Source organism: Ahaetulla prasina, chromosome 1, assembly GCF_028640845.1.
Source record: "Ahaetulla prasina isolate Xishuangbanna chromosome 1, ASM2864084v1, whole genome shotgun sequence".
Classification (NCBI taxonomy): Eukaryota; Metazoa; Chordata; class Lepidosauria; order Squamata; family Colubridae; genus Ahaetulla; species Ahaetulla prasina.
Window position 1 is genome coordinate 349599168 of NC_080539.1, and position 24033 is coordinate 349623200.

Genomic DNA, 24033 nt, shown 5'->3' on the forward strand with positions numbered 1-24033 from the left:
TTTAAGACATGGACTTGGGTAAAATTGATTCGCTTAACAACCATTGCAAAGAAGGTTAAAAAAAAAATCAGGTCCAGTCACATCATGCCTCAATTTATGACTGCAATGGCTTACAACTATCATTCTGAGCAAAACAACCTGTACACAAGACTTGAAGCCTTTAAGAATTTTATTTATTAGTTACTACCCAATATAGTCTATTTAATATATCATTTTCTTTAGAAAACAACAGCCAGTTTTATAGGGATATTGAGCACTAGGCTGCAATGGACCAAAGGCTTGGCTTAGATCATGGAAGGCATGACACTGGTGAGGGTGACATCACCAGAAACAGACAGCTTGGTGATCTGATGCAGGTCTTTAATACGGTGCTTGTACTGCATGAGATGAGCGTCATCAACAGCTACCTTCAGTTGATCTGCTTCACAGAGAATCTGAATCTGTAAAAGGACAGATGTAAACATTCCTAAAAGGTCATAAATAAAAATGACAGAAACACCATGAATTCATGCAACCTGAATCTTGCTTTTTTTTTTTTGCACTAGACACTATGGACTTGCAGAGCTAGCATCTTGTGCTTGTCATGATTAGATAAAAAAAAATCACAAATATTGTATGAAACCAGGAAATGTGGTGGGGAAAGAGCCCCCTCCCAGCCTCAAGAGGGAGCAATGCTAAATTCAGCATCACAGGTTTTTGGGTGTGTAATTTTTTTCAAAAAATATACACTTCTTTGGTTAGCATACATATTTTTAGGTGCACTCTTAGCCACAAAAACTTTCTGCTCTGTCAGAGACTAGTGCAATTAAACCTATTGACAAAAACTTATGGAACTCAATTCAACTGAATTGACACAATGTTCTGTTGCATTCTACTCTCGTTTTAAGCCTAGTCTTTATCACTTTCTGGTAATCTTCAAAGAACCTTTATGATTGCCTCTATGTTGTAGTACACACTAGGAATAACAATGCTCTACTTCCTATGCAGAAAAATGAGGGTGTGAGAGAGACAGGGAGAAGCTTCCTATTCATCATTTGAGGTCATTGATTTGCAACCCTCATATCAGAACCAGTTCTCCATCCTGCTTTAGGCAGCACGATTAGATGCATTCACAGGGCTCATTTAAAATGGTTAGTGATTGAGCCATTTTCTGTGTAATAAATTGAACCATATACTAATCAAATAATTTAGATATTGCATAGATATACACTAAAATTAACAGTAAAGCATAGCATATTGCAATCACTAGGTATTTTTCCAACTTGTGTTGAAAGAACATAATACAAGCAACCCGTCTTCCTCAATCTGAAGCCCCTCCAGGGGTACTACAACTCCCAACTAAAATTCCCACTCAGTTTGGGTATTGCTGGGGATTCTGACTGGGGAGGAGGGTCTCAAGCATTGTGAACACAAGAAATAGAATTATAGAAATGGAATCAGGTAAATTAAACTGTCCTTGCAATATTCACATAAATAATTTCCAGGCAATCAAGTTAATTCTTAGCTATCAAAAAACGCAAAAGCTACCTTAAAAGGTTTGCCAGCCTCAAAAGGAAACCTGGGTGCCGTCCGGTCTTCCGTCCCCCAGACATTATTAATCATGCTGTTGCATACAATCACCTTCATGTTGCTCTCATTAAAGCGAGGATTAAAGTGGAAAGCAATGTCATTGCCCTTCTTTAAATCTACTTGAAATCTGCGAGAAATAAGGACACACAAACTGTTATCCCAATGTTCTATGCACTGCAAATGACCAGCTGTCTGCAAGGCATATAAATCCTTCCTTTCTCCACCATTCAGTCAAAGCTGAAGAAATTTCTTGGATGAGAAGCAAAACATCTTCAAAGACAAACCAGAAAGTCCAGTTGCCTCTTGAAAGAAAGAAAAAAAACCCCACCTCTGGGACAACCATGACCTAGATGACTGAGAATCCCCATAGTTCTACAGGAAGCTTATAAAACAAAGCTTCTCTATTTATTACATTCATCAAATTAATTATTAACTTGAAAACTTGGATCTGCCGTGCAGCGCCCCAGGTTGCCAATGTGCCTATGGGCATTATCAGCCTATTTTATTTTACTATTAAAACTTTATATGAGAACCTTGTGGGCTGTAAAGCAAAGCCCTGCTCTCACATATAAACTTTATTTCTGATCATACTTTTATATCCATTTTGGTTCCACACACATTCTTAGAAAGTTAAAATCACAGAGGCTTAATAAAACCAGAAGCTAAAGAGGGAAGTGGGGTAGGTGGGAGTTATAGGAAGGATAGTCTATTACAATGTCTCCTATCAATTACAATGTCTCCTATTTATCTTCTGAGTGTTTGAAGCAAGTCAGAGTTTTCTGGGCAGGTGGACGCAATTCAAGACTTAAGTAGTAGAGGACAGCCATTCCTCAGAGGTATCCTTACAACTAAAGAGGATGTTACAGGCTGGCACCTTGCTTTGCACCCTACCAGCATGGCATTTAAAATAATAACAGCAACAATAATAAGATGAGGTGGGATGGGATGGGATGGGGTACCAAGAAGGCCCAAGGGAGACATCTTCAGGCATTAGATAAGCTCCACCAGGTCTAGCCATAACAATTACGCCAAATGTCTTTTGGACCACTGACCTCACCCGGCCTTGGAGTGACATGCCAGGGGTATGCTCAGAGTTAATACAAAGAAATGGGTGATGCAAGACAAGGACTAACTTTCATTTAATTTCAATTTTAATTAAATTGCCCATTTAATCCAGAGCTGCAAACTGGGGGGGGAGGGGGGAGAGACAGCATGTAAGCCTTCAGCATTCTTTCTGCAGCTTCCAGAACCCTCCAAATTGATTGAGTCAAAATGAATGATTGTTAGATTTATATCCTCCTTTTTATCTTAGATCTCAAGGAGATCTCCCTTCGGTTTTTTCCTTATAATAGCAAGCCTGTGAAGGATTGTCCATGTCCCACTGGCTACATTTTTGGAGAATGGTCTCAGTACATGTCATGAAGGGGAGGATTATAACCATCATATTATAACACATACACAAATCCTAATGCATCCTTGATTTAATTTGGTCCTCCTAATCCCGCCCCCCCCACGCCAGTAATGGATGCCAAATTGTCCATCCCACAATAAATCCAACTGTGTCCTGTAAGAAACTGGTTCACTATATCACCCACCACCCCATCACCCCTGTCTTGTTACCTGCCCGGCCTTGGATTCACTGTCCCACTCACAGTTAATAACAAGCGAGGCACAAATCCTGAAGGAAGTAGTAGCTCAAAAGGGACTTTCTGAAGACAAAAACAGATTACATCAAATCAAACCAAACCAATTAACAAAACTGAAGAGCACAAAGTCCAGCAAGATCTAATGCTGTACACTGCCTTGACTTTTGGCTTTCTTTTTATTACAAATATATCACCCCTCATCACTAACCCCTTTTTTGTAAAGTTGTTTCTGAACTCCTTTTCCTTCTTGCCCCACTTGGTCTCAGATAAAGGCTTTCTCCAAGTTATTCTGCCTCTAGTTTATATCTTTGCCCTGTGGTCTTGATTCCCAGGAGGGAGGGAGGGTGAGCATTCCAGAAGAGCAAGAGACAACAAAGTTTAGTTTATGTAAGAGATGACCAGATGGAGCCTGAGGGCACGGTCAAATATATCATCAGTCTGGAGTCCCTAATGACCCCAAAAGTCCAGTCCCCCCTCCCCCCATTGAAGTCTGTTGATTCTTATCCGGTGCCAATTCAACTTGACCATTAGTAGATCCGATTCTTATGTCTAGGTTGCATCAGTGGTGAAATCCAAATTTTTTTACTACCGGTTCTCTGGGCGTGGCGTAGTGGGCGTGGTGTGGTTTGGTGGCCGTGGCAGGGGAAGGATATTGCAAAATCTCCATTCCCACCCCACTCTGGGACCAGCCAGAGGTAGTATATGCCGGTTTTCTGAACTACTCAAAATTTCCGCTACCAATTCTCCAGAACCTGTCAGAACCTGCTGGATTTCACCCCTGGGTTGCATGGAATAAACTCACTGTGCTTTTGAATACTATCTTGACTCCTGGTTTCTTGCTCCTGACAGTTTATGTGGGAAGAAAAATTAAGACATCTTCTCCCTAGGCGTTCTCAGAGTGTATGTTTAAGGGTGCAAGTAGTTGGCTTTGTTGAGCAAAATTTCTGTCTATGGGGGAGGAACAACAAAGGAAACTGCTCAGAAGACCCCCAGCGTGTCCTCTTGGTTTTGGAGCCTGACAATCCTGTCATATTCCCTACTATGTATTGGGCTTAGTGTCATTAAATGCATTTACAATAAATCATCACTGATGTTCAATCTGCATCTAATTGATTAGACTTTGGGACCTTCAGTTTGGGGCCAAAAGTTCTCGAAGTGAAATATTTGAACAGCCACCAAACATTCAGTTTAATTTTGGTCTTACCAATAAGAGTTGCTGTTTCTTTGTTTAAAAAAAAAAGAAATGTTTCATCAAGAACTGAAAAAAATGCAGATACCCCCTTGCCATGCACAAATCAGAAACATGAACATATTTTTCTCACCAATGGACCAGAAAATCCTCCAGCTCCACTTTGTGGTGCAGTTGGTTGTGCTCCTCTATCACTTAGGGGTTGCCCGGGAGCAGGATACATTCCTGAGGCCCCTGGTGGGACCATTCCTGGTGTGTTTGAAAATGTGCCAGGCCCTGGTGGGCCTCCAAAGTATGCTCCAGGTACTGGTATTCCTCCTGGGCATGTGCCTGGTGCTCCGGGATATGTGCCTGGTGCTCCGGGATATGCGCCTGGTGCTCCAGGAAATGCACCTGGTGCTCCGGGATATGCACCTGGTGCTCCGGGATAACCTGAGAAGGCACCAGGCTGATTCCCCCAAGGATTCGGTTGCATATTTGGATTAGGATTGTTGGACCCTGACAGGGCATCTGATAGCTGTGAGGAAAATAAGGAATTTGTTACCCTTTTTCCCAACCAGTAGCAATATCTTTGTTGAATTTTTAGCATTTTTGGTTTTCCCAGAAATTGCATGATCCATGACAATTTATTAATCCCTCTTCTTTAAATGACAATAGAGTGAGGGTCTAGTAGACAAACTGAAAAGTGGAGCATACATTTAATAATAATTAAAAACAAAAGTAAATGTGCCATTAAAATGCACCATTTTCTTCAGACTTACTGAAAATCCGTCAGACATCTTCCTGAAACAAAAGAGACAACAGGCAAATTAGCAGAGCTCAGGATTTTTCAGAGACTCCTGGGTCCAGCCCAGATTTGGTAGAACTTCAGTTGTAAAATAGAGGGGGGAAAAAAGTGAAACTGAGAATATATTTGGGAGTCTTTTGTAGAATGGAAAAATTAAGGCAATACAATCTATGTAACCAATGACTATCTTGCTAGAAAAGAATGTGTGGTTTTGTGTTGTACCTAGACACACATTTCTTACTCTGTTTTGGCCATTTAAGCACAGGATGATGATGAGATGAAAAACTCAAATTTTGTACATTTTGATTGGTCTCAGTAAAGCTATTACCTGACTGTTGATTTTTGGATTATTTTTCATGGATCACAGAATATAGTTATGATATTATTATTTACTTTATTCATTAAACATGAAACTCAGTCAACTAAACATTCAAAAAATGCATCACAAATACCATTGACTGGTGCTAATGATTGATACGGGTTGCTGCCAGTGTCCTAGGTATCAACCAAGTACCTTCTTAAAATGTACGATGTTCCAAGTAGTGCAGTATTTTGCAGTTCTGCTGGTGTTATTGCTATTGATTATTGATATTATTTATTTTTCATAGTTATTTTCATAGTTATTTCATAGTTATTTTATTTCATAGTCATAATAATGTTGTTGTTGTTGTAAGTAACAACATTTTCCTGGATACTGTGAAGCCTGTGATGTCAGTAGAGGGTGCTCCAGGACGTCAAACAAATAAAATCAAAACTGAAAAACATTCAAAAGCCAGTTAAATGCTCCAAATCTCATATGAATCATATCTATAAATCAAATTTATATTCTTGCATGAGATTTCATCAGTTTCTGAACGTTTTTAATTCCAGATTTTTTAAAAAAATAATGTAATGTACGGTTTATTTGAGGGGGCATTCACAAGGATTTATAGAATTGTAAAATGGTTTTAACTATCTGAAAAGACTCATTTGTCCTGCAGTAAGTTTTATTTTGATTGATTTATATCCCCTTTTACTTTTTTAAAAATAATTCTAGGTGGCAAACATACATACTCCTTCTTCCTCTGAGGTGAATTGAGCTGTGATAGATTGACCGGCCCAAAGTCACCCAGCCAGTTTTCATGCCTAAAGTGGAACTAGAACTCACGGTCTCCTGGTTTCTAGCCAAGTGTTTTAACCACTAGACCAAAGTGGCTTTTATGTGGCCCACCAGAATTTCCAGTGGAGGCAATTTCAATTAGATGAGCCCAATGTACAAAATGCATTAGGACACATATTAAAAAATCGCAATTTGGAAGAGGAATTTTTTTCTATCTTCCTCATTGTGTGTGTGGTGGATGTGGGAGGTAACTATAATAAGCCTTGAGGAGCAAAAACTAAGTTCCCCTTTTACAGATAGACTAGGCTGGACCTCTGGTCAAATTTTAATGCAGAAAAAGGAAGATTTTCAAGTGTCTTGCTTGCTCTGAATTTCTTCAACCACTTGTTGCCTCCCAAATGCCTCAGGAGTAGAACGAAAGATCCTCAACCTCAAATGAATGGCCTCAAACCGAGGAAAGCCAAAGGATAAATGAAGGAAAAGTAGAATGAGGGAGGTTTTGAGATGGACTTTTAAAAAATAATAAAACAGATTTCTGAAGAAGTCTGATTCCAAAAGCAGCCCAATGTCAAAACTTTGCACTGAGCAATCCAAATGAATTACCAATATGTTTTGCTTTTTACAAGCATGGTGTTGACTCATCTTGCGATGAACAATGAAAACTGTCCTAAAACATATTTTGGTTTCTATAACAGAAACGTAATTGTTTGTTGGGAGATATCAATCCATTGGCTGGTGTCTGAAGCTCATGTGGTTTACAAAAGCACACATACACATAAGCAAACTTTGTGTTTTCAGAGAATTTGTTACAGAAGCCTCTTTAGAAAATACTCTGACATTGTTTGTGTTGTGTCAAGTAAATGCCTTGTGGAAATATGAGTCATGAGTTCCCACAGCAAGAGCTTGGATTCAGAAATTCTTCTCTCTGTGCCCTATTACAAGGAAGCAGGTTTTATCAATCACATAATACAATTTGTATCACTGTTATAAATCGTGTCCTGAATTAATTCAAAAAGACATACAAATGGGCTGATGCTCACAGCCAGCCTGGGAAAAATAAAAACAAAGAATCCAACAGCACCTTAACAACAAACATTCTTACTGGAATGTTCTGTGACTTCTCTGAATTCAGTACGCCTGTAAACACCTCCTATAATGCACATCAGATTCTGGTTACTGCTTTATTTTGGGAGGGAAGGAGGGAAGAAGGAAAGGAGGAGGAAGGTCTCTGTAAAGCAATGCATCAATACTAAGCACAGGTAATCCTCAACCTATGACCTCAATTCAGCCCAAAATTTCTGTTGCTAAGTGAGACATTTATTAAGTGAATTTTATCCCATTTACGACCTTTCTTGCCACAGTTGTTAAGTGAATCATTGCAGTTGTTAAGGTAGTTACACTGTTGTTAAGTGAAACTGGTTTCCCCATTGACTTTGCTTGTTAGAAGGTCAAAAAAGGTGATCACATGACCCTGGGTCACTGCAATCGTCATAAATATGAGTCAGTTGGTAAGTCAGTTGCTAATTTTGATCCTATGACCAGGGGGATGCTGCAACGATCCTTCTCCTTCTGCCATAGGAAATTATTTCATAACAACCAACCTCACACTTAACAATAGCCAATAGCATGTGCTAACTAGTTTCAAAAATGCTTTCTTGTGTGGCATAATCTCTATTGCTGCCTTGGGCACAGTTCTTACAAACAACTCCAGACTACATTTGGCGCTAGTCCAAATGATCCTAATTAGAACAAGAATGGAAAATGTGTTTCACGATGTCCTTTATGGACAGCCAAAAATGGTCCATGTCATTTATTTTTTAAATATGTTTTGCAACTTGAAAGCAGTGTTTCTCACCATAAAGACCCAAACAGTTTGCTGTTTACATGTTTGCCTCTAGCAAAAGCCACTGCAAACTTTTAAACATGTTCCCAGTTGCACAGAGCCAAAAGGCAAACACCCCACACTCTGCTTGTTGTCCTTCTACCCATTGGATGCTACTTTTTCACATGCTAGCTTGCCTAAATATTAACACTTAGAGAATGAGCTAATGGCCAGACAGTAAAGGGATGAGAACTTATATTTGCTAACAAAAATATCTGAAATGTAAATATAATGATTGTGCAAAGCACTATAAATTGAAACAGAAGTTACAAGAAGTTACAAGCCAAAACATGAAGGAGTAGGAAATTTTTGAACATAATATAGTTGTGCCCCATGCTATCATGGTTGTGACAGAGGGCAGCTTGATATCTACTCAGACTATTCAATGACAAAGCATTAAAAATTGATGAAGAATGATGAGGAGATACTAATTCAGCACTACCTATCAAAAGAGAGTTGGAGGGAACAAAAGTCTGAAGTCCTGTTTTATATTCCACGAGACATCTCTTAGAGTAGACTAATCCAATGCCCCATTGTCATTTGGCCAATGAAAAGGAGGATTTCATTAGTATGAAAGGACTAAATGAGTGAGTGGATTTTAAAATTTACCAGTAATCTACCAGTATTGTTGTCTGGTGTTCACAGACTTTGTTCTAGTGCTTAATAAAAAAAAAATCATAATTCTGTAGTGGAAGATAACCCGCTTCTAACACACCCTTACAGGAAAGCTTTCTCTGAGTCCATCCCTACCATGACCTAGTCCTTAACCGAAGCTAATTTGTAGCACCCAATGACCAAGACCTCTTTATTCCCTCTGGCATTCTAGCACAGGGGTCTCCAGCCTTGGTCCCTTTAAGACTTGTGGACTTCAACTCCCAGAGTTCCTCAGCCAGCTTTGAAGTCCACAAGTCTTAAAGGGACCAAGGTTGGAGACCCCTGTTCTAGCACATAAGTGAAACCAAGATTTATTGTGGAATGTGTATTTTATTGTTGATTGTAAAACTGCTGAGGTTTTTTGCATATTGCTTTAGCTGGATACCAAGAGGAAGGGAATGAAGCCAAAATCGTTCAGAGATGTGCTGGTTAGATTATGTCCTTTCAAAAACTACTAGTCTTTCTTTTGATCCTACAGGACATCTACGCTGAGACTGAAGTCCAGTCTATGTACCACATAGGTTTGCAAAATAATTTTTGTTCCAATGTATTTTTTCTATTTTATTTCATTGCTGCAAATTTTGATTCTCTTGAATTTCTCTTCAACTGGGATCATACATCACACATTCATTTAACTTTGTGTATGGACTAAGATACACCTGGCTGATTCATATACCTCCTTAAACCAAAACCAAACGAATCATAATATGAATTAATGCAATGTATAAAATCAGCCTCTCTCTTTGTTCCTCTCCTCATTTAGAAAAACTTCCCAACTGGCACATTCCAGTTGAGTTAGGATTACAAATCCCCATCAAATAGTCAAAAATTCTGGGAGTTGTGATCCTAAATACTGTACTTTTCACACTATAAGACACACTTTTTTCCACCCCAAAAGTGGGTGGAAATATCTGTGCATCTTATAGAGCAAATATTGTGGCAGGGGGGAGGGGGGTTGGTGCAGCAGAACACCACCACCGGCAGGAAAAACTGGAGCATACATGGATCAGCCTCCCAGAATACCACCGATCAGTTGTTCTAGGCAGTGGGAATCACCTGTTCACTGCAGCCACTGCCGCCATTTGCAGCCGCTGCCATTTCCCACCAATCGCCATCACCTGTTTGCAGCCACCTGTTCACCACTGCCGATAGCCGAATGGGCAGCGAATGGCGGCAAACAGCAGTGGCGAATAGGCAGCAGCAAATGGGCACCAGCGATCAGTGATGGCAATCTGCAGCAAACAGCAGCAATGCCTGCTGCCTAGAACAGCTGATCAGTGGTATTCCGATTCAGCCACCAATCAGCTGTTCAGCAGCGAAGGCTCCAGCATTGACCACCAGCGGCAGCAGCTCTGCTCAGTTGACCAGTGGTAGGCATAACAGAGCAGAGCCCTGATGAGCCACGTGCTGGGGCTGCAATAACGTGCTGGGGCTGCAATAACGTGCTGAAGCTAACCAGGCTGTTTGCTGTTTGCTGCAAGGATGCTAGCCAGATGAATACTGGATGGGTGCTGAGAGGCAGAGGCAGATTTTTTTTCTTTTATTTTCCTCCTCTAAAGCTAAAGTGTGTCTTATAGTCCAAAGCATCTTATAATGCGAAAAATATAGTAATCTGGGGGATGACAACAACTGTTTAGGAAGATTGCTTGGGATGGGGTAAAAGCAATGCCAATGTCATTTAGCATACAATGCATCTTTTCTTCCCCTTTGCTATTCTTTTATTATATTTATTTTCTCTTATGCTTTTCATTGTGCTAAAAATCATTTAATAAAATTTAGCATAAATATACCCTGGTTGTAGCATTCTTGTGGGTAGGGTTGGTTTAAAAATTAGGTAACAAGAAAAGGACTAGAGCCTTCAACAAACCGCCTAAATCACAAGCAAACAGTAGTCACTGATATTCAGGGTGTCTCTCTCAGACAACTGATTGATGATTGACTAACCTTAGAAGTAAGCACATCAATAATTCTAGAAAAAAAATATATGAAAGGATATGTATTTTTTTGTCTGTCTGACTCTATCAAGGTTGGAATTTACTGGAGATATAAAAATCCTCAAAATTTGGCACTGAAATGCTTCACATAGTCTCAATGAACCCAGGTCATTTAATCCCCCTTCTCATTTGAGAATTGAAAGAGAATCCTGCTCTTTCTGGGCAAATGTGAGTGACAGAAGAGCGTATCAAGCATTCCAAGCAGCTCAGCCAAATCAATCAGGATAGAAGTCACTTGTCCTCAAACATGTTCTAAACCAGTTTAACAGGTTTGGATGCTTCTATTTGAGGGTTCCAGTATAGACTCAAACATGTTGAACCTCTTGAAAAATAAACATTGTGGGATTTGGTTCCATTGAAATAGAGTATCAGCATGCCTCAATCGAGATGATTTAATCCGGATAACTCAGTTAACTCAGTGGCTCCCGAGGACATGGACAGGTTGTTGGGGAAGCTTCACGCCACGACATGTTTACTGGACCCGTGTCCTTCCTGGCTGGTACTGGCCACTCAGGAGGTGACACGAGGCTGGCTCCAGAGGATTATCAACGCTTCTCTGTTGGAAGGGGTTTTCCCTGCCGCCTTGAAAGAGGCGGTGGTGAGACCCCTCCTCAAGAAGCCCTCCCTGGACCCAGCTATTTTGGGTAATTATCGTCCAGTCTCCAACCTTCGCTTCATTGCGAAGGTTGTAGAGAGTGCTGTGGCGCGACAGCTACCCCAGTACCTGGATGAAGCCGTCTATCTAGACCCGTTCCAGTCCGGCTTCCGACCCGGATACAGCACGGAGACAGCTTTGGTCGCATTGGTGGATGATCTCTGGAGGGCCAGGGACAGGGGTTACTCCTCTGCCCTGGTCCTATTAGATCTCTCAGCGGCTTTTGATACCATCGACCATGGTATCCTGCTGCGCCGGTTGGGGGGATTGGGAGTGGGAGGCACCGTGTATCGGTGGTTCTCCTCCTATCTCTCCGACCGGTCGCAGACGGTGTTGACAGGGGGGCAGAGGTCGACCGCGAGGTGCCTCACTTGTGGGGTGCCGCAGGGGTCGATTCTCTCGCCCCTTCTGTTCAACATCTATATGAAGCCGTTGGGTGAGATCATCAGTGGCTTTGGGGTGAGATACCAGCTGTACGCTGATGAAACCCAGCTGTACTTTTCCACCCCGGGCCACCCCAATGAAGTTGTTGAAGTGCTGTCCCGGTGTTTGGAAGCCGCACGGGTCTGGATGGGGAGAAACAGGCTCAAGCTTAATCCCTCCAAGACGGAGTGGCTGTGGATGCCGGCACCCCGATTCAGTCAGCTGCAGCCGCGGCTGACTGTTGGAGGTGAGTTACTGGCCCCAAAGGATAGGGTGCGCAACTTAGGTGTCCTCCTGGATGAACGGCTGTCGTTTGAAGATCATTTGACGGCCGTCTCCAGGAGGGCCTTCCACCAGGTTCACCTGGTTCGGCAGTTGCGCCCCTTCCTTGATCGGGATGCCTTGTGCACAGTCACTCATGCGCTCGTTACCTCTCGCTTGGATTATTGTAATGCTCTCTACATGGGGCTCCCCTTGAGGTGCACTTGGAGGCTTCAGTTAGTCCAGAATGCAGCTGCGCGGGTGATAGAGGGAGCTACACGTAGCTCCCACGTAACACCGCTCCTGCGCAGACTGCACTGGCTACCTGTGGCCTTTCGAGTGCACTTTAAGGTTTTGGTTACGACCTTTAAAGCGCTCCATGGCTTAGGTCCTGGGTACTTACGGGACCGCCTGCTGTTACCGCATGCCTCCCATCGACCCGTACGCTCCCACAGAGAGGGACTTCTCAGGGTGCCGTCCGTCAAGCAATGTCGGCTGGCGGCCCCCAGGGGAAGGTCCTTCTCTGTGGGGGCTCCCACACTCTGGAACGAGCTTCCCCCGGGTTTACGCCAAATACCTGACCTTCGGACCTTCCGTCGCGAACTGAAGACACATCTTTTCATTCGCGCGGGGCTGGCTTAAATTTTATTGATTTTAAATTTTTTATTAATTTTAAATGGGGTTTTAGTTTATTATATATTTTAAATTTTTTAGGCCAATTATAAAAAAAGTTTTTTAATTTGCATTTTAAATTGTATATTGTATTGCCTGTTTTTACTTTGCCTGTACACCGCCCTGAGTCCTTCGGGAGAAGGGCGGTATAAAAATCAAATAAATAATAATAATAATAAATAATAAAAATGAAAAGCTTAGGTACATGCTGAAAAGGATGATCTCCCTCTGTTTTTCCCATATCCTTTAAGAACATAAAGGAGACATCCTCGTGGCCCTCTAAATTTGGCTCAAAATGCCTCACAAATTGCTCTTTAAGGACAAGATTGCACAAAGCAGCCTTGAGGGACATCAGCAGGGAGGAAGAAGGTGGCAGCTATTACTAAATAAATGAAGTCTTTTTTATGTTCACTGTGACATACAATAAAAAATGGTGGAATTTTGATCGGTTTCACCCCCATTGTTTTCTCAGCCTGTTTCACATCAAAATAGCAAAAATAAGCCCACTCCTTTCAAAAAAAAGGATGCGATATGTTTACTGTTATTTTATTATCCAAATATTTATTTATAGTAACTTTTAATACTTCATTAAGGCTCAATCCGTATCCCACCTAAACTACTTCTGAGTCCCATTTGTGCAAGTCATGCCAACAATTGAAAAATGGTACCTTAAAGCATCTGTAATTCAAGTGATTATATCAATGCCAATCTTTGAGAGACGGGGATTTTTGAAATCTACCATGTTACGTATTCAGTGGCAACACATTTACGGTAATCTGGTTAAACCAAGAGACAAAACAGTCCATCTGTTCCCACCGCATCCTTAGACCAGTCAACTATTATCATAATTAAATCCTCTTCCTGGTGGTTCTAGCTGCACATAATCACACTAACCAGCATTTTAGAATTACCATGTCCTCACCCTTTGCTCTGATACCTGGCACACTTCCTTGCATCACTAGTTCCTTCTTCATTGGACAACCAGGCAGCAGTAGCCACAATGTGGACACTGTATACAATGTCCGCAGGCGGGTTCTCCACTCTATGATGGAAAATCTTGCTTTCTCCTACCCATTAGTCAAAGGTAGTATTCAGCCGGTTCACACCGGTTTGCGCGAACCGTTGACAGAAATTTGGCCAAGGTCATCGAACCGATAGTGATGGCCGGCTGGCCATACCCCCAAACTGGTCCCTTGGTCGCCGCTTGCTCACTCCGCCCGTCATGTTCATCACCGCCATATTCTTTGTGCACATGCATCCTATTGTCTTGCAAATCCAATGGGATGTGCATGCGCGAAGAACATGGCAGCGACGGCAGCAGTTTTTTCTATGACCTCCAGTACTTTTTGGTGGCCTGCAGCCAGATGCCGCAAAGCGACTCTTAAAGAGGCTTCTTTGCTAGCTGGTTTCCAGCAGTGGCAGCTGGCTGAGGGCCGCCAAAAAGTACTTGCCTTCCGGACTCTGGACCAGCCGCTGCGGAAGGTAACAACAACAGCCCAAACAAAGAGGCGAGGGGGGGGGAGGAAGAGGGGCTAAGGCCCGGACCACAAAAGGAGGGGAAACAGGGGCGATTGGCGAAGGGAGGGCGGGCGGGGGTAGATGGGTGGAAATTCCAAAAAAAATCCTACTTTTTCCTGTGGGCATGGATAGGTGGGGGGGTCATGTGACTGAGTGGGTGTGGGCATGAGTGACATCAAGTTGGCCAAGCCCATTCAGTCACATGGCCCCCCCCACCTAGCCATGCCTACTAAACCAGCAGCGAAAATTTTTGAAACCCACCACTGCCCCCAGCTGCTTATACAACACAACTGACTATAGCATTAGTTAATCCTATGCATGGCTGCATTTATTCTGGGCTAAATCTAATTCTCAGAATTAGCTGATTCAGTTGACTGACTCTTTCGTGGTGTTGCTGTATCACACTCCCCTTCCCCCTACTGACCTGGGTAAGTGTGTCATAGGAGAATAGCGATCAAGTAGCACATGGCAGTATTTGTCAGGGGACATAATACCTGACCATGAGCAAAAGTCCTTTCTTTTCCAAAGAGGCCCAGCCCAGCCATGGAAACAGAACCAATAAAGGAGAATATCTGTAGCTCAGGGTTGAAATGATGGGTCCTTGGTGCTTTCTGAGCTTGGTTGTTTACTTGCAGATGTTTCATTACTCAAACTAGGTAACATCATTAATACTGATGAAGTTACCTAGTTTAGGTAAAGAAACATCTGCAAGAAAAGAACCAAGCTCAGGAAAACAGACCCATTTGCTTGAAACTTGACTTGCCTTCCTCAAAAATAGTGTAGGCGGTTAAGGTTCCCCTCACAACTTCAGTTTTCTTTCCTGTACTGAAACTCAGGGATAGGGAACCTAAAGTACTGTTTTGTTCTTGGGCTACCCCCAACTTGTTGAAACAGCTTGGGGCAAAGACACCATTTGTCATTTGATTTCTGCCCAAGTAGGTAGAGATTGAAGCTATTCCCTGTTGTTTCTGTTTGATGATGGCAACTTTCACATTCTGCATCTAAGCCTTTCCTGGCTTGACCTTATACACGGGTGGCTGCTTTCAGGAAGTTGATAAGTGCAGGAATTTTGCAGTTACCAGATGCTATTTAAATACTGTAACACTGAAATGGAACATGATGTCAAAACGTTATGGTACAGATTAGAAATTAGGAAGAAATAAAATAAATAAATAAATAAGTAAGTAAGTAAGTAAGTAAATAAATAAATAAATAAATAAATAAATCCTTGACAGAAATACTACCTATTTGAGTAGACTAGGTTATGATATGGAAGAATTTCCCCCTTTCACTGGAGTTTTTCAAACATCCTGGGGAGTCATCTATCAGGGATAAGACAGTAAACCCTGCAGTGTGAAGGGGGTTGGATTGGATGACCTCTGTGGTCCTTTTCAATTGTAGGATTCTATGACTGTTGAATCACCCTCACTAACAAGACTGAAAAGAAGGAATGACTTGAATGGATGAGGACCAGGAGTGAAATGCTCCCGGATCAGACTGGATCACGTGATCCAGTAGCGATCATGGTCAGTAGTTCGGTGATCCAGTAGCAATGGCGGAGCAAAGCTCTGCCCACCCGCCCGGGTGTCATTACTTCCTGGTTTTAAATGAGTTTTTTACCTTCTGCGCATGCGCAGATTTGTACATGCGCAGGTCTGCGTGCGCATGTGATGCATGTGCATGTGCAAGCGAAGCGAGCATGCATGCATGGCGCATGCACTTTCAGACCGGTAAATAAGGTAAGTAGATTTCACCCCTGGTGAGGACTAGGATGTTTAAAGATCTGGCTTCTCCCATATGAAGGCTGCCTATTGAGATCATGTGTGAAGATACCTGCATTTGGCTTGGGTGAGGGATGGGATCTCTTTAATGGTAGGTAGTTCAGCTACAAACAGTTTGCCTCCCTCAGTAAAGTTTGCCATAATTTTAGGCATCAGCTATGTACTGCTGGTGGTGCAAAGAATTCTGAATAATTACCATTATTACTGTTGATCATTAACATTTATTTACAGACTTTAACAGATTAACAGAGTTGGAAGGGACCTTATAGGTCATCTAATCCAACCCCTCCCCCCCACCGCCCAAGCAGGAGACCCTACAACATTTCTGACAAATGGCAGTCCAATCTTTTCTTGAAAGCCTCAAGTGATGAAGCTCCCACAACTTCCGAAGGCAACTTCTGTTCCATTGGTTGATTGTTCTCACTGTCAGAAAGTTCCTCCTCATTTCTAGGTTAATAATAATAATAATAATAATAATAATTTAATTTTTATACCGCCCTTCTCCCGAAGGACTCAGGTTGGAGGTTGAATCTCTCCTTGTTCAATTTCCATCCATTATCCCTTAACTGGCCTTCGGGGTGCCTTGGAAAATAGCTTGACCCCCTCCTCTCTGTGGCAGCCCCTCAAATATTGGAAGACTGCTATCATGTCTCCCCTGGTCCTTCTCTTGCCCAGTTCCTGCAACCGTTCACCATATTTTAGTCTCCAGTCCCTCAATCATCTTTGTTGCTCTTCTCTGCACTTTTTCTAGAGTCTCAACATCTTTTTTATAAGTGTAGTGACCAAAACTGGATGCAGTATTCTACAGGTAGTCCTTGACTTACAGCCACAATTGAGTGGAACTTTCCTGTTGCTAAGCGAGACATTTGTTAAGTGAGTTTTGCCCCATTTTATGACCTTTTCTGCCACCGTTGTCAAGAGAATCACCGCAGTTGTTAAGTCAGTTAACATGATTGTTAAACGAACCTGGCTTCCCCATTGACTTCACTTGTCAGAAGGTCACAAAAGGGGATCGCATGACCCCGGGGGGGGGGGGGAATGATCCCTCAACCGTCAAAAATATGAGTCAGTTGCCAAGCCTCTGAATTTTGATTATGTGACCATGCAGCAGTCCATAAGGGTGAAAACCGGTCATGTCACTATTTTTTCCAGGACCCTTGTAACTACAGTCACTAAACGAAGTGTTGTAAATCGAGGACTACCTGCATTCCTGCCTATGTACCTATGTATGATCTCAAGGGAGAAGCTCCCGAGTCAGGCGCTCGACCCTTGGAGTGGCTTTCTCCTTTCCGACCCGCCCTGGTTGGAGGCTCCAGTTGGGAAATCCACCCCCTCACCCAAATTGCTGCTTTGGGCGGGGCGGGGAAGAAGAGAAGACCAAGCCAACTTTTCCACTCGGCTTCCCGAAAGGCGGGACGAAGGTTTCCCATCTAGATAGACGCAGCTTTTCTCTTCCTAGCGCTTTTCTCCACAAGTGCGGGCTTGGCTTTTTTGTTTTTCGCCGAAAGAAAATGTTGGCGGGCGAAGCACAAGTCCTTCCTTCCTTCCTTCCTATTGCGCAAGGCGAAGGAAAAGGGCAGCGTACCCACCCGCCCCAAAGTTGTGCCGTCCTCGCCTTCCCGCCGCGACTTACCCGGCCAGATCCCGCTGGAGAGCCTGGGCTGACTCGGCGGAGCGGCAGAGAAGGACTCAGGCTGGGCGGGACGTCGGAGCAGCTCAAATACGTGTGGGCCCATCCCCGGACCGCCCCGTCCTTTCCGCTCCAGCCTGACTTGCCACGGCCGGCTCCCCCGCTCAGCCTGACTTGCTCAGCTACATTCCCCGAGCAGTCGTGCCTTCGCCTCATTCAAGGCAGGCACAGACCTTTTCTTCAGACCCACTTCGCCGAAGTCCTTGATGCTCTCTGAGCTTGGTGGGTTTCTTGCCCACGTTTCATTACCAGAGTAGGTAACATCATCGGTGCATCGGGTAATGAAAGAAAAATTCTGAGAGGAAGCCACCGAGCTCAGAGAGCACCAGGGACAGTTCAACCCTAAGCTATAAATATTCTGTCAGTACCACTTCCCAGAGTTGTGAAGATAAATTGGCCTTAGGATTTGTGTTTGTGAGGGAGAGCCACACAACCGTATCTAATGGATCTCCCACAAAAGACAAAATTGAGATACTGATGCCATTCCTCATAAATGCAGGCTCTTCCTCTATCCCTAAAGTTATGAAATTTGGAAATCGAATAAGACTTAGAGGGGAAGGTAAAGGCTAGGACCTTCTTTCTGATTGGTCCTAAGGACCTCATGGAGCAGTGCTGGCCATTTGCAGGTCCTGCAACAGGAGGGAGCATCTTCCATGATGACACTGGGGATAGCCTGTCTCCCCAAGACCTTAGCAAGGAATTTTTATTGGCCTGCAAATGGACTTTCTGGAAAAGCTTCCCTCTTTACTCAAGAATCAAGTTGGAAAAGTAAGCAAATATTAGGATGGTTTTGTCAAAAAGAAAAAAAAACATTCTTAAACAGTTGTTAGGAAAGCAGGAATCTAACAAGTGTGGTTTCACCCAGATATTTTTATTCAACAGGGCCAAAGCGGTCCAGTTGGTTAGGTCCTTAGATGAACTGGGTTTACACAAGACACTACCCTTTTTAAAAAAATAATAATCATAGCTTATAAAAATAAATCCGTGTTTGAGATTGCACAATATACTGGTATTTTTAAACACAAAGTAATCAGATTAGGCAATCATAACCTTATTGTCATGAAAGCCAGGGTGGAGTGTAGTCACTAAGGAGATGTCAGCCACATAGCACGTTCAAAACTCAACAGTTTTTGGGATCTCTCCCTCCCTCCCTCCCTCCCTCTTTCTCTCTTACATCCTATCAGTTCCAGTTCCAGTTTTTCATGAAACAGAAACACAGAAAACAACATTTTCTTTAGCTATAGAATAGTTTTATTCAATGATTCCTACACCAAGATTGGAAGAGCTTATCCCATGTCTTTCAACCTTGGCAACTTCTAGTGTGGACTTCAGCTCATAGAATTCTCTTCAACAGCCATTCTGGTTGTGGAATTCTGGGGACTGAAGTCTACACACTTGGAAATGATCACTGTTGGAAAACTCAGAATGGTTGCTGGAATTTGGTATGTCTAGTTTAATGAAAAGAAGGATCAGAGGTGACATGATAGTAGTTTTCCAGTATCTAAGGGGTTGCCATAAAGAAGAGGGAGTCAACCTATTCTCCAAAGCACCTGAAGGCAGGATAAGAAGCAATGGATGGAAACTAATCACGAGAGAAGCAACCTAAAACTAAGGAGAAATTTCCTGAAAGTTAGAACAATTTTTTTTTGTTTACATTTATATCCCGCCCTTCTCCGAAGACTCAGGGCGGCTTACAGTGTATAAGGCAATAGTCTCATTCTATTTGTATATTTTTACAAAGTCAACTTATTGCCCCCCCCCAACAATCTGGGTCCTCATTTTACCTACCTTATAAAGGATGGAAGGCTGAGTCAACCTTGGGCCGGGCTTGAACCTGCAGTAATTGCAGGCTGTTGTGTTCTAATAACAGGCTTCTTACCAGCCTGAGCTATCACGGCCCCTAATTAATCAGCAAAACAGCTTGCCTTCAGAAGTTGTGTAAAACTGGAAGTTTTTAGGGCAGGGCTATCAAACTCCCAGCCTGTGGACCATATGCATCACACGCTGGCCGCGCCCATGCCTGGTTTAGCAAGGGGGAAAAAGTCCCGATATGTCATATGCTGCCGTGACAATGTGAGTGTGACACCCCTGATGTAGGGTTTCCTGCCTGAGCAGGGGGTTAGACTAGAAGACCTCCAAGGTCCCTTCCAAGTCTGTTGTTTGGTTATTCTGTTATTACATGTCTCTTATACAAAAATAAGTTCCCACATTGCATAAGACATGACTTAATGAACCATGACATATTAAATATAAACCACACTTGGCTGTTGACACAGCAAAAGGAACTATGTTCCATTTATTGCAGTAGTGAAGCAGGCCACAGCTGCAGAAATATCCTGCCTAGACTTCCTCTCCATGTAGCAATATGAACCAAAAGCAAGCATAACCCTTATCAACCATATCCAATGTGTGGCAGCCACAAGGAGGCATGCTCTCACAGTTACAAACCTAAGGTTCTGGCTATTGCGATTAGAGTAAATATTTGTCTTGTGAAAAACAAGAGGAACGGTGGGCTTATTGCTATGGAGACCTGCACAAGGATTATTCATCACTTGTTTTCTATTCCTATGATGTTGCCACAGCAGCAAGAAGGGGAGATGGGGAAGTCCATTCATTAACATAGCTGGTACTATGCTAATATTTTGATGGAGACAAGAGACAAAAGACACGAAACTGTGCCCAAGCCAAACTAAACAGGCCGCTTCATGGTTTAATATCATATGTTTACATGCCAATGTGGTTTGTAAACCATAGTTTAAGGATTGTGGTTTGTGTAAATCTGGACGTTGTCATTGGGGCACCAATGGGGGAGTTATGAAAAAAAATCCAATGACCATTTAATCTTATGTTGTAGGACTTCGATCACACAACTACAGCCACTATCTTGACTTTTTTCATCCTTTCTCCATCCTTTGTTTGTCATCCCTCTGGGTGGAACATTAACCTTTTGGCAGATTCAGCCTTAACAGAACATTTGTGAGTCCTATTGATTTTAGGGGCTAAAACCAGGGGTGAAATGCTCCCGGTTCGGACCAGATCACCCAATCCGTTAGCGATGGCAGTGGGTGGTTTGGAAAACCGGTAGCAAAAATCCCTCCCCACCCCTATGCTCAGCTGAAAAATCAGAGGTTTTCTTTTTCTTCGGCCGAAAAAAACCTAGGTGTTGCCACAAAGAAGAGTGAGTCAGACTATTTTCCAAAGCACCTGAGGGTAGAACAAGAAGCAATGGGTGGAAACTGATCAAGGAAAGAAGCAACTTAGAACTAAGGAGAAATTTCCTGACAGTTAGAACAATTAATAAGTGGAACGACTTGCCTGCAGAAGTTGTGAATGCTCCAATACTGGAAATTTTTAAGAAAATGTTGGATAACCATTTGTCTGAAGTATTTTATTTATTTATTTATTTTATTAGATTTTTATACCGCCCTTCTCCCGAAGGACTCAGGGCGGTGTACAGCCAAAAATTAAAAAACCCACAATATTCACATTTAAAACAGAAACTTAAAACCGAGCATATTACAAAATGGCTGAAATTTAAAAATTTAAAACCCTAAAATAACAACCCCAATTAAAATTTAATAAAACCTTTAAGCCAGTCCCACTTGAATAAATAGGTGCGTTTTCAGCTCACGGCGAAAAGTCCGAAGATCAGGCACTTGGCGTAAACCCGGGGGAAGTTTGTTCCAGAGCGTAGGAGCTCCTACAGAGAAGGCCCTACCCCTGGGGGCCGCCAGCCGACATTGTTTGGCGGCCGGCACCCTGAGAAGGCCCTCTCTGTGTGAGCGTAGGGGTCGGTGGGAGGCATGAGGTAACAGCAGGCGGTCCCGTAAGTGGTGTAAGGTTTCCCGCCTGGGCAGGGGGTTGGACTAGAAGACCTCCAAGGTCCCTTCCAACTCTGTTGTTGTTGTTGTCATTGTTGTCATTGTTATTATTATTATTAAATAACATAGTTCCATGCCATGTCAGGTTGGTTAGTCAATCATTCATTCAATTTCTATAGCTACCCATCTCAGCAAACAACTCTGGGCAGCTACAAATTTTAAAGGTCAAAACAACACCTTAAAGTTACCAGAAACAAACTGGTAACCAATGCAGCTCCACTAGAAACGCATATTATAACTGCCTGTGCACCAGTTGAAGCTTTCAAATGCTCTTCAAGGACAACCCCATGTGGATTACATTGTAGTAGTCCATCTGGGAAGCGAGGAGGAATGTGAATGATTCCGAATAGATCCACATGATCTAGGAATGGATGCATAAAACACAAAGTTGTGCAAAGGCCCTCCTAGCCATGACTGCCATCTGCTCTTCAAACCCAACTGACCTGGGATGAACTTTATTTGGGGGATCAACTAACTATCATTTCTTTCATGTGTGTATACTGATTGAATTTTTATTCAAGTTTTTGAGCAAATAATGAACTAGGAGCCAGTGACCCATTTCTGCCTAAAGATGTATAATTTCTTCATTCCAAACCATCTTTCCATTCAGGGCTACTCACATTTATTTAAAATGTGTGCCTGTTTCTTAATCTGTCCAGGAACAAAAATTCAGAATTACTAACCTTTCAGCAGGCATATAGTGGGTAAGACTGGGGTATATGTTTCTTCTTCTCATTTTATCTATTGAGCTTCAGTTCTCATCTTCTCATGAGTTTTTAGTCCTGGCTTAAGTCAGGCAGCACTTCTGAGACAAGAGCTGCTCTGTGGCATTCAATGGGGTGGAAAGAAGCAACTTGTGATGCAAGCCCTCCTCCCCCTTTTCTACAAGCATCAGAATCACATGGATGCTCCAAAGGGGCGCAACTAGCCAGAAGAGCTTATTGTTGGTGCAATCTGCTCATATGAGTATCTTATCTATTGGAATCACATGGCTCCAAGTCACAGGCCACAACTCCAGAATGAATTGATGACACAACTTATTCCACAAAAACAGCCATGAGTCACACTTTGAAGCAATTAAAATTCCTTTCCCAGTCTTAAAACACATAATATGTATTCCTCCAGGAACCTATCCAGCAGCTCCGTGAATTGTTTTTTTTTAAAAAAAAATTATTTTGTCACAACAGTATACACAAGCATCAGCATAAAACAACAACAGATCATATAAGCATATATATATAAGCAAAAGTATGCAATAACTATATTAATTTGATATAATGAAAGGAAACAATAGGACAGGAATGGTAGGCACTTTTGTGCTCTTATGCACGCCCCTTATAGTCCTCTTAGGAATGGGGTGAGGTCAATAGTAGACAGTTTTGGGTTGAAGTTTTTGGGATTTTGAGAAGAGACCACAGAGTCAGGTAGTGTGTTCCAAGTGTTAACAAAAGTCATATTTTCTGCAATCAAGATTGAAGCAGTTAACATTAAGTTTAAATCTATTGTTTGCCCTTGTATTATTGCGATTGAAGCTGAAGTAGTCTTTAACAGGAAGGACATTGCAATAGATGATTCTGTGTGTTAAACACAGATCTTGTCGGAGTCGGCGGAGTTCTAAGTTTTCTAATCCCAGGATTTCAAGTCTGGTGGTATAAGGTATTTTGTTGTTTTCAGAGGAGCGGAGAACCCTTCTTGTAAAATATTTCTGGACGCATTCAATTGTATTAATGTCAGAGATGTGGTATGGGTTCCAGACAGGCAAGCTGTATTCAAGAATAGGTCTAGCAAATGTTTTGTATGCTCTGGTTAGTAGTGTAGAGTTTTTGGAAAAGAAGCTACGCAAAATTAGGTTTACAACTCTTAGAGCCTTTTTGGCTATGTTGTTGCAGTGGGTTTTGGCACTTAGATCATTTGATATAAAAACTCCAAGGTCTTTAACAGGGTGGGAGTCATCTGTAAGGTAATGTCCATCAAGCTTGTACTTAGTGTTTAGGTTCTTTTTTCCAATATGTAAGACTGAGCATTTGCTGGTTGAGATTTGGGGTTGCCAAGTTTTAGACTAATTGGATACAAAGTCAAGGTCTTTTTGAAGGATAGTAGTATTGTTGGTGGTGTTAAATAGTTTGACATTGTCAGCAAAGAGAACACGATAACTTGACATAAGGTCACAGAGATCATTTACGTATAGTATGAAGAGCGTTGGTCCAAGAACGCTGCCTTGAGGAATGCCACTTTTGACAGGAACAGGATTTAATAGAGAATTGCCAATTTTGACCACTTGTTGTCTGTTTGACAGGAAAGCAGTTATCCAATTGTGAAGAGGTCCTGAAAT

The 24033-nt window shown here is 42.4% G+C and overlaps 1 protein-coding gene across 4 annotated transcripts; it reads right to left on the minus strand.

Moving 5' to 3' along the window:
- Positions 1 to 151: 151 nt before the first annotated feature.
- Positions 152 to 22532, minus strand: LGALS3 (galectin 3). Of its 4 annotated transcripts, none has more exons than XM_058163026.1 (6): positions 22385 to 22532; positions 5166 to 5187; positions 4538 to 4921; positions 3190 to 3278; positions 1528 to 1696; positions 152 to 440 (listed from the first exon to the last, which is right to left on the minus strand). In XM_058163026.1, the coding sequence occupies exons 1-6, from the start codon at positions 22435 to 22437 to the stop codon at positions 285 to 287; spliced, it is 873 nt and encodes a 290-aa protein (XP_058019009.1). In that variant the 5' UTR covers positions 22438 to 22532; the 3' UTR covers positions 152 to 284. The 4 variants fall into 4 exon arrangements, with proteins under 4 accessions (XP_058019009.1, XP_058019010.1, XP_058019008.1 ...); XM_058163027.1 differs by lacking the exon at positions 22385 to 22532 and adding an exon at positions 17764 to 17895; XM_058163025.1 differs by lacking the exon at positions 22385 to 22532 and adding an exon at positions 17764 to 17839 and having other exon boundaries at positions 5166 to 5183.
- Between the last annotated feature and the right edge of the window lie 1501 nt (positions 22533 to 24033).

Coding starts and splice junctions, on each gene's coding strand:
- LGALS3 (XM_058163026.1), bottom strand. CDS start 22,437: ATGAGAAGAAGAAACATATACCCCAGTCTTACCCACTATATGCCTGCT. Junction 5,188..22,384: donor CACTATATGCCTGCTGAAAG/GTTAGTAATTCT, acceptor CTTTTGTTTCAG/GAAGATGTCTGACGGATTTT. Junction 441..1,527: donor AGGCTGGCAAACCTTTTAAG/GTAGCTTTTGCG, acceptor GTCCTTTTACAG/ATTCAGATTCTCTGTGAAGC.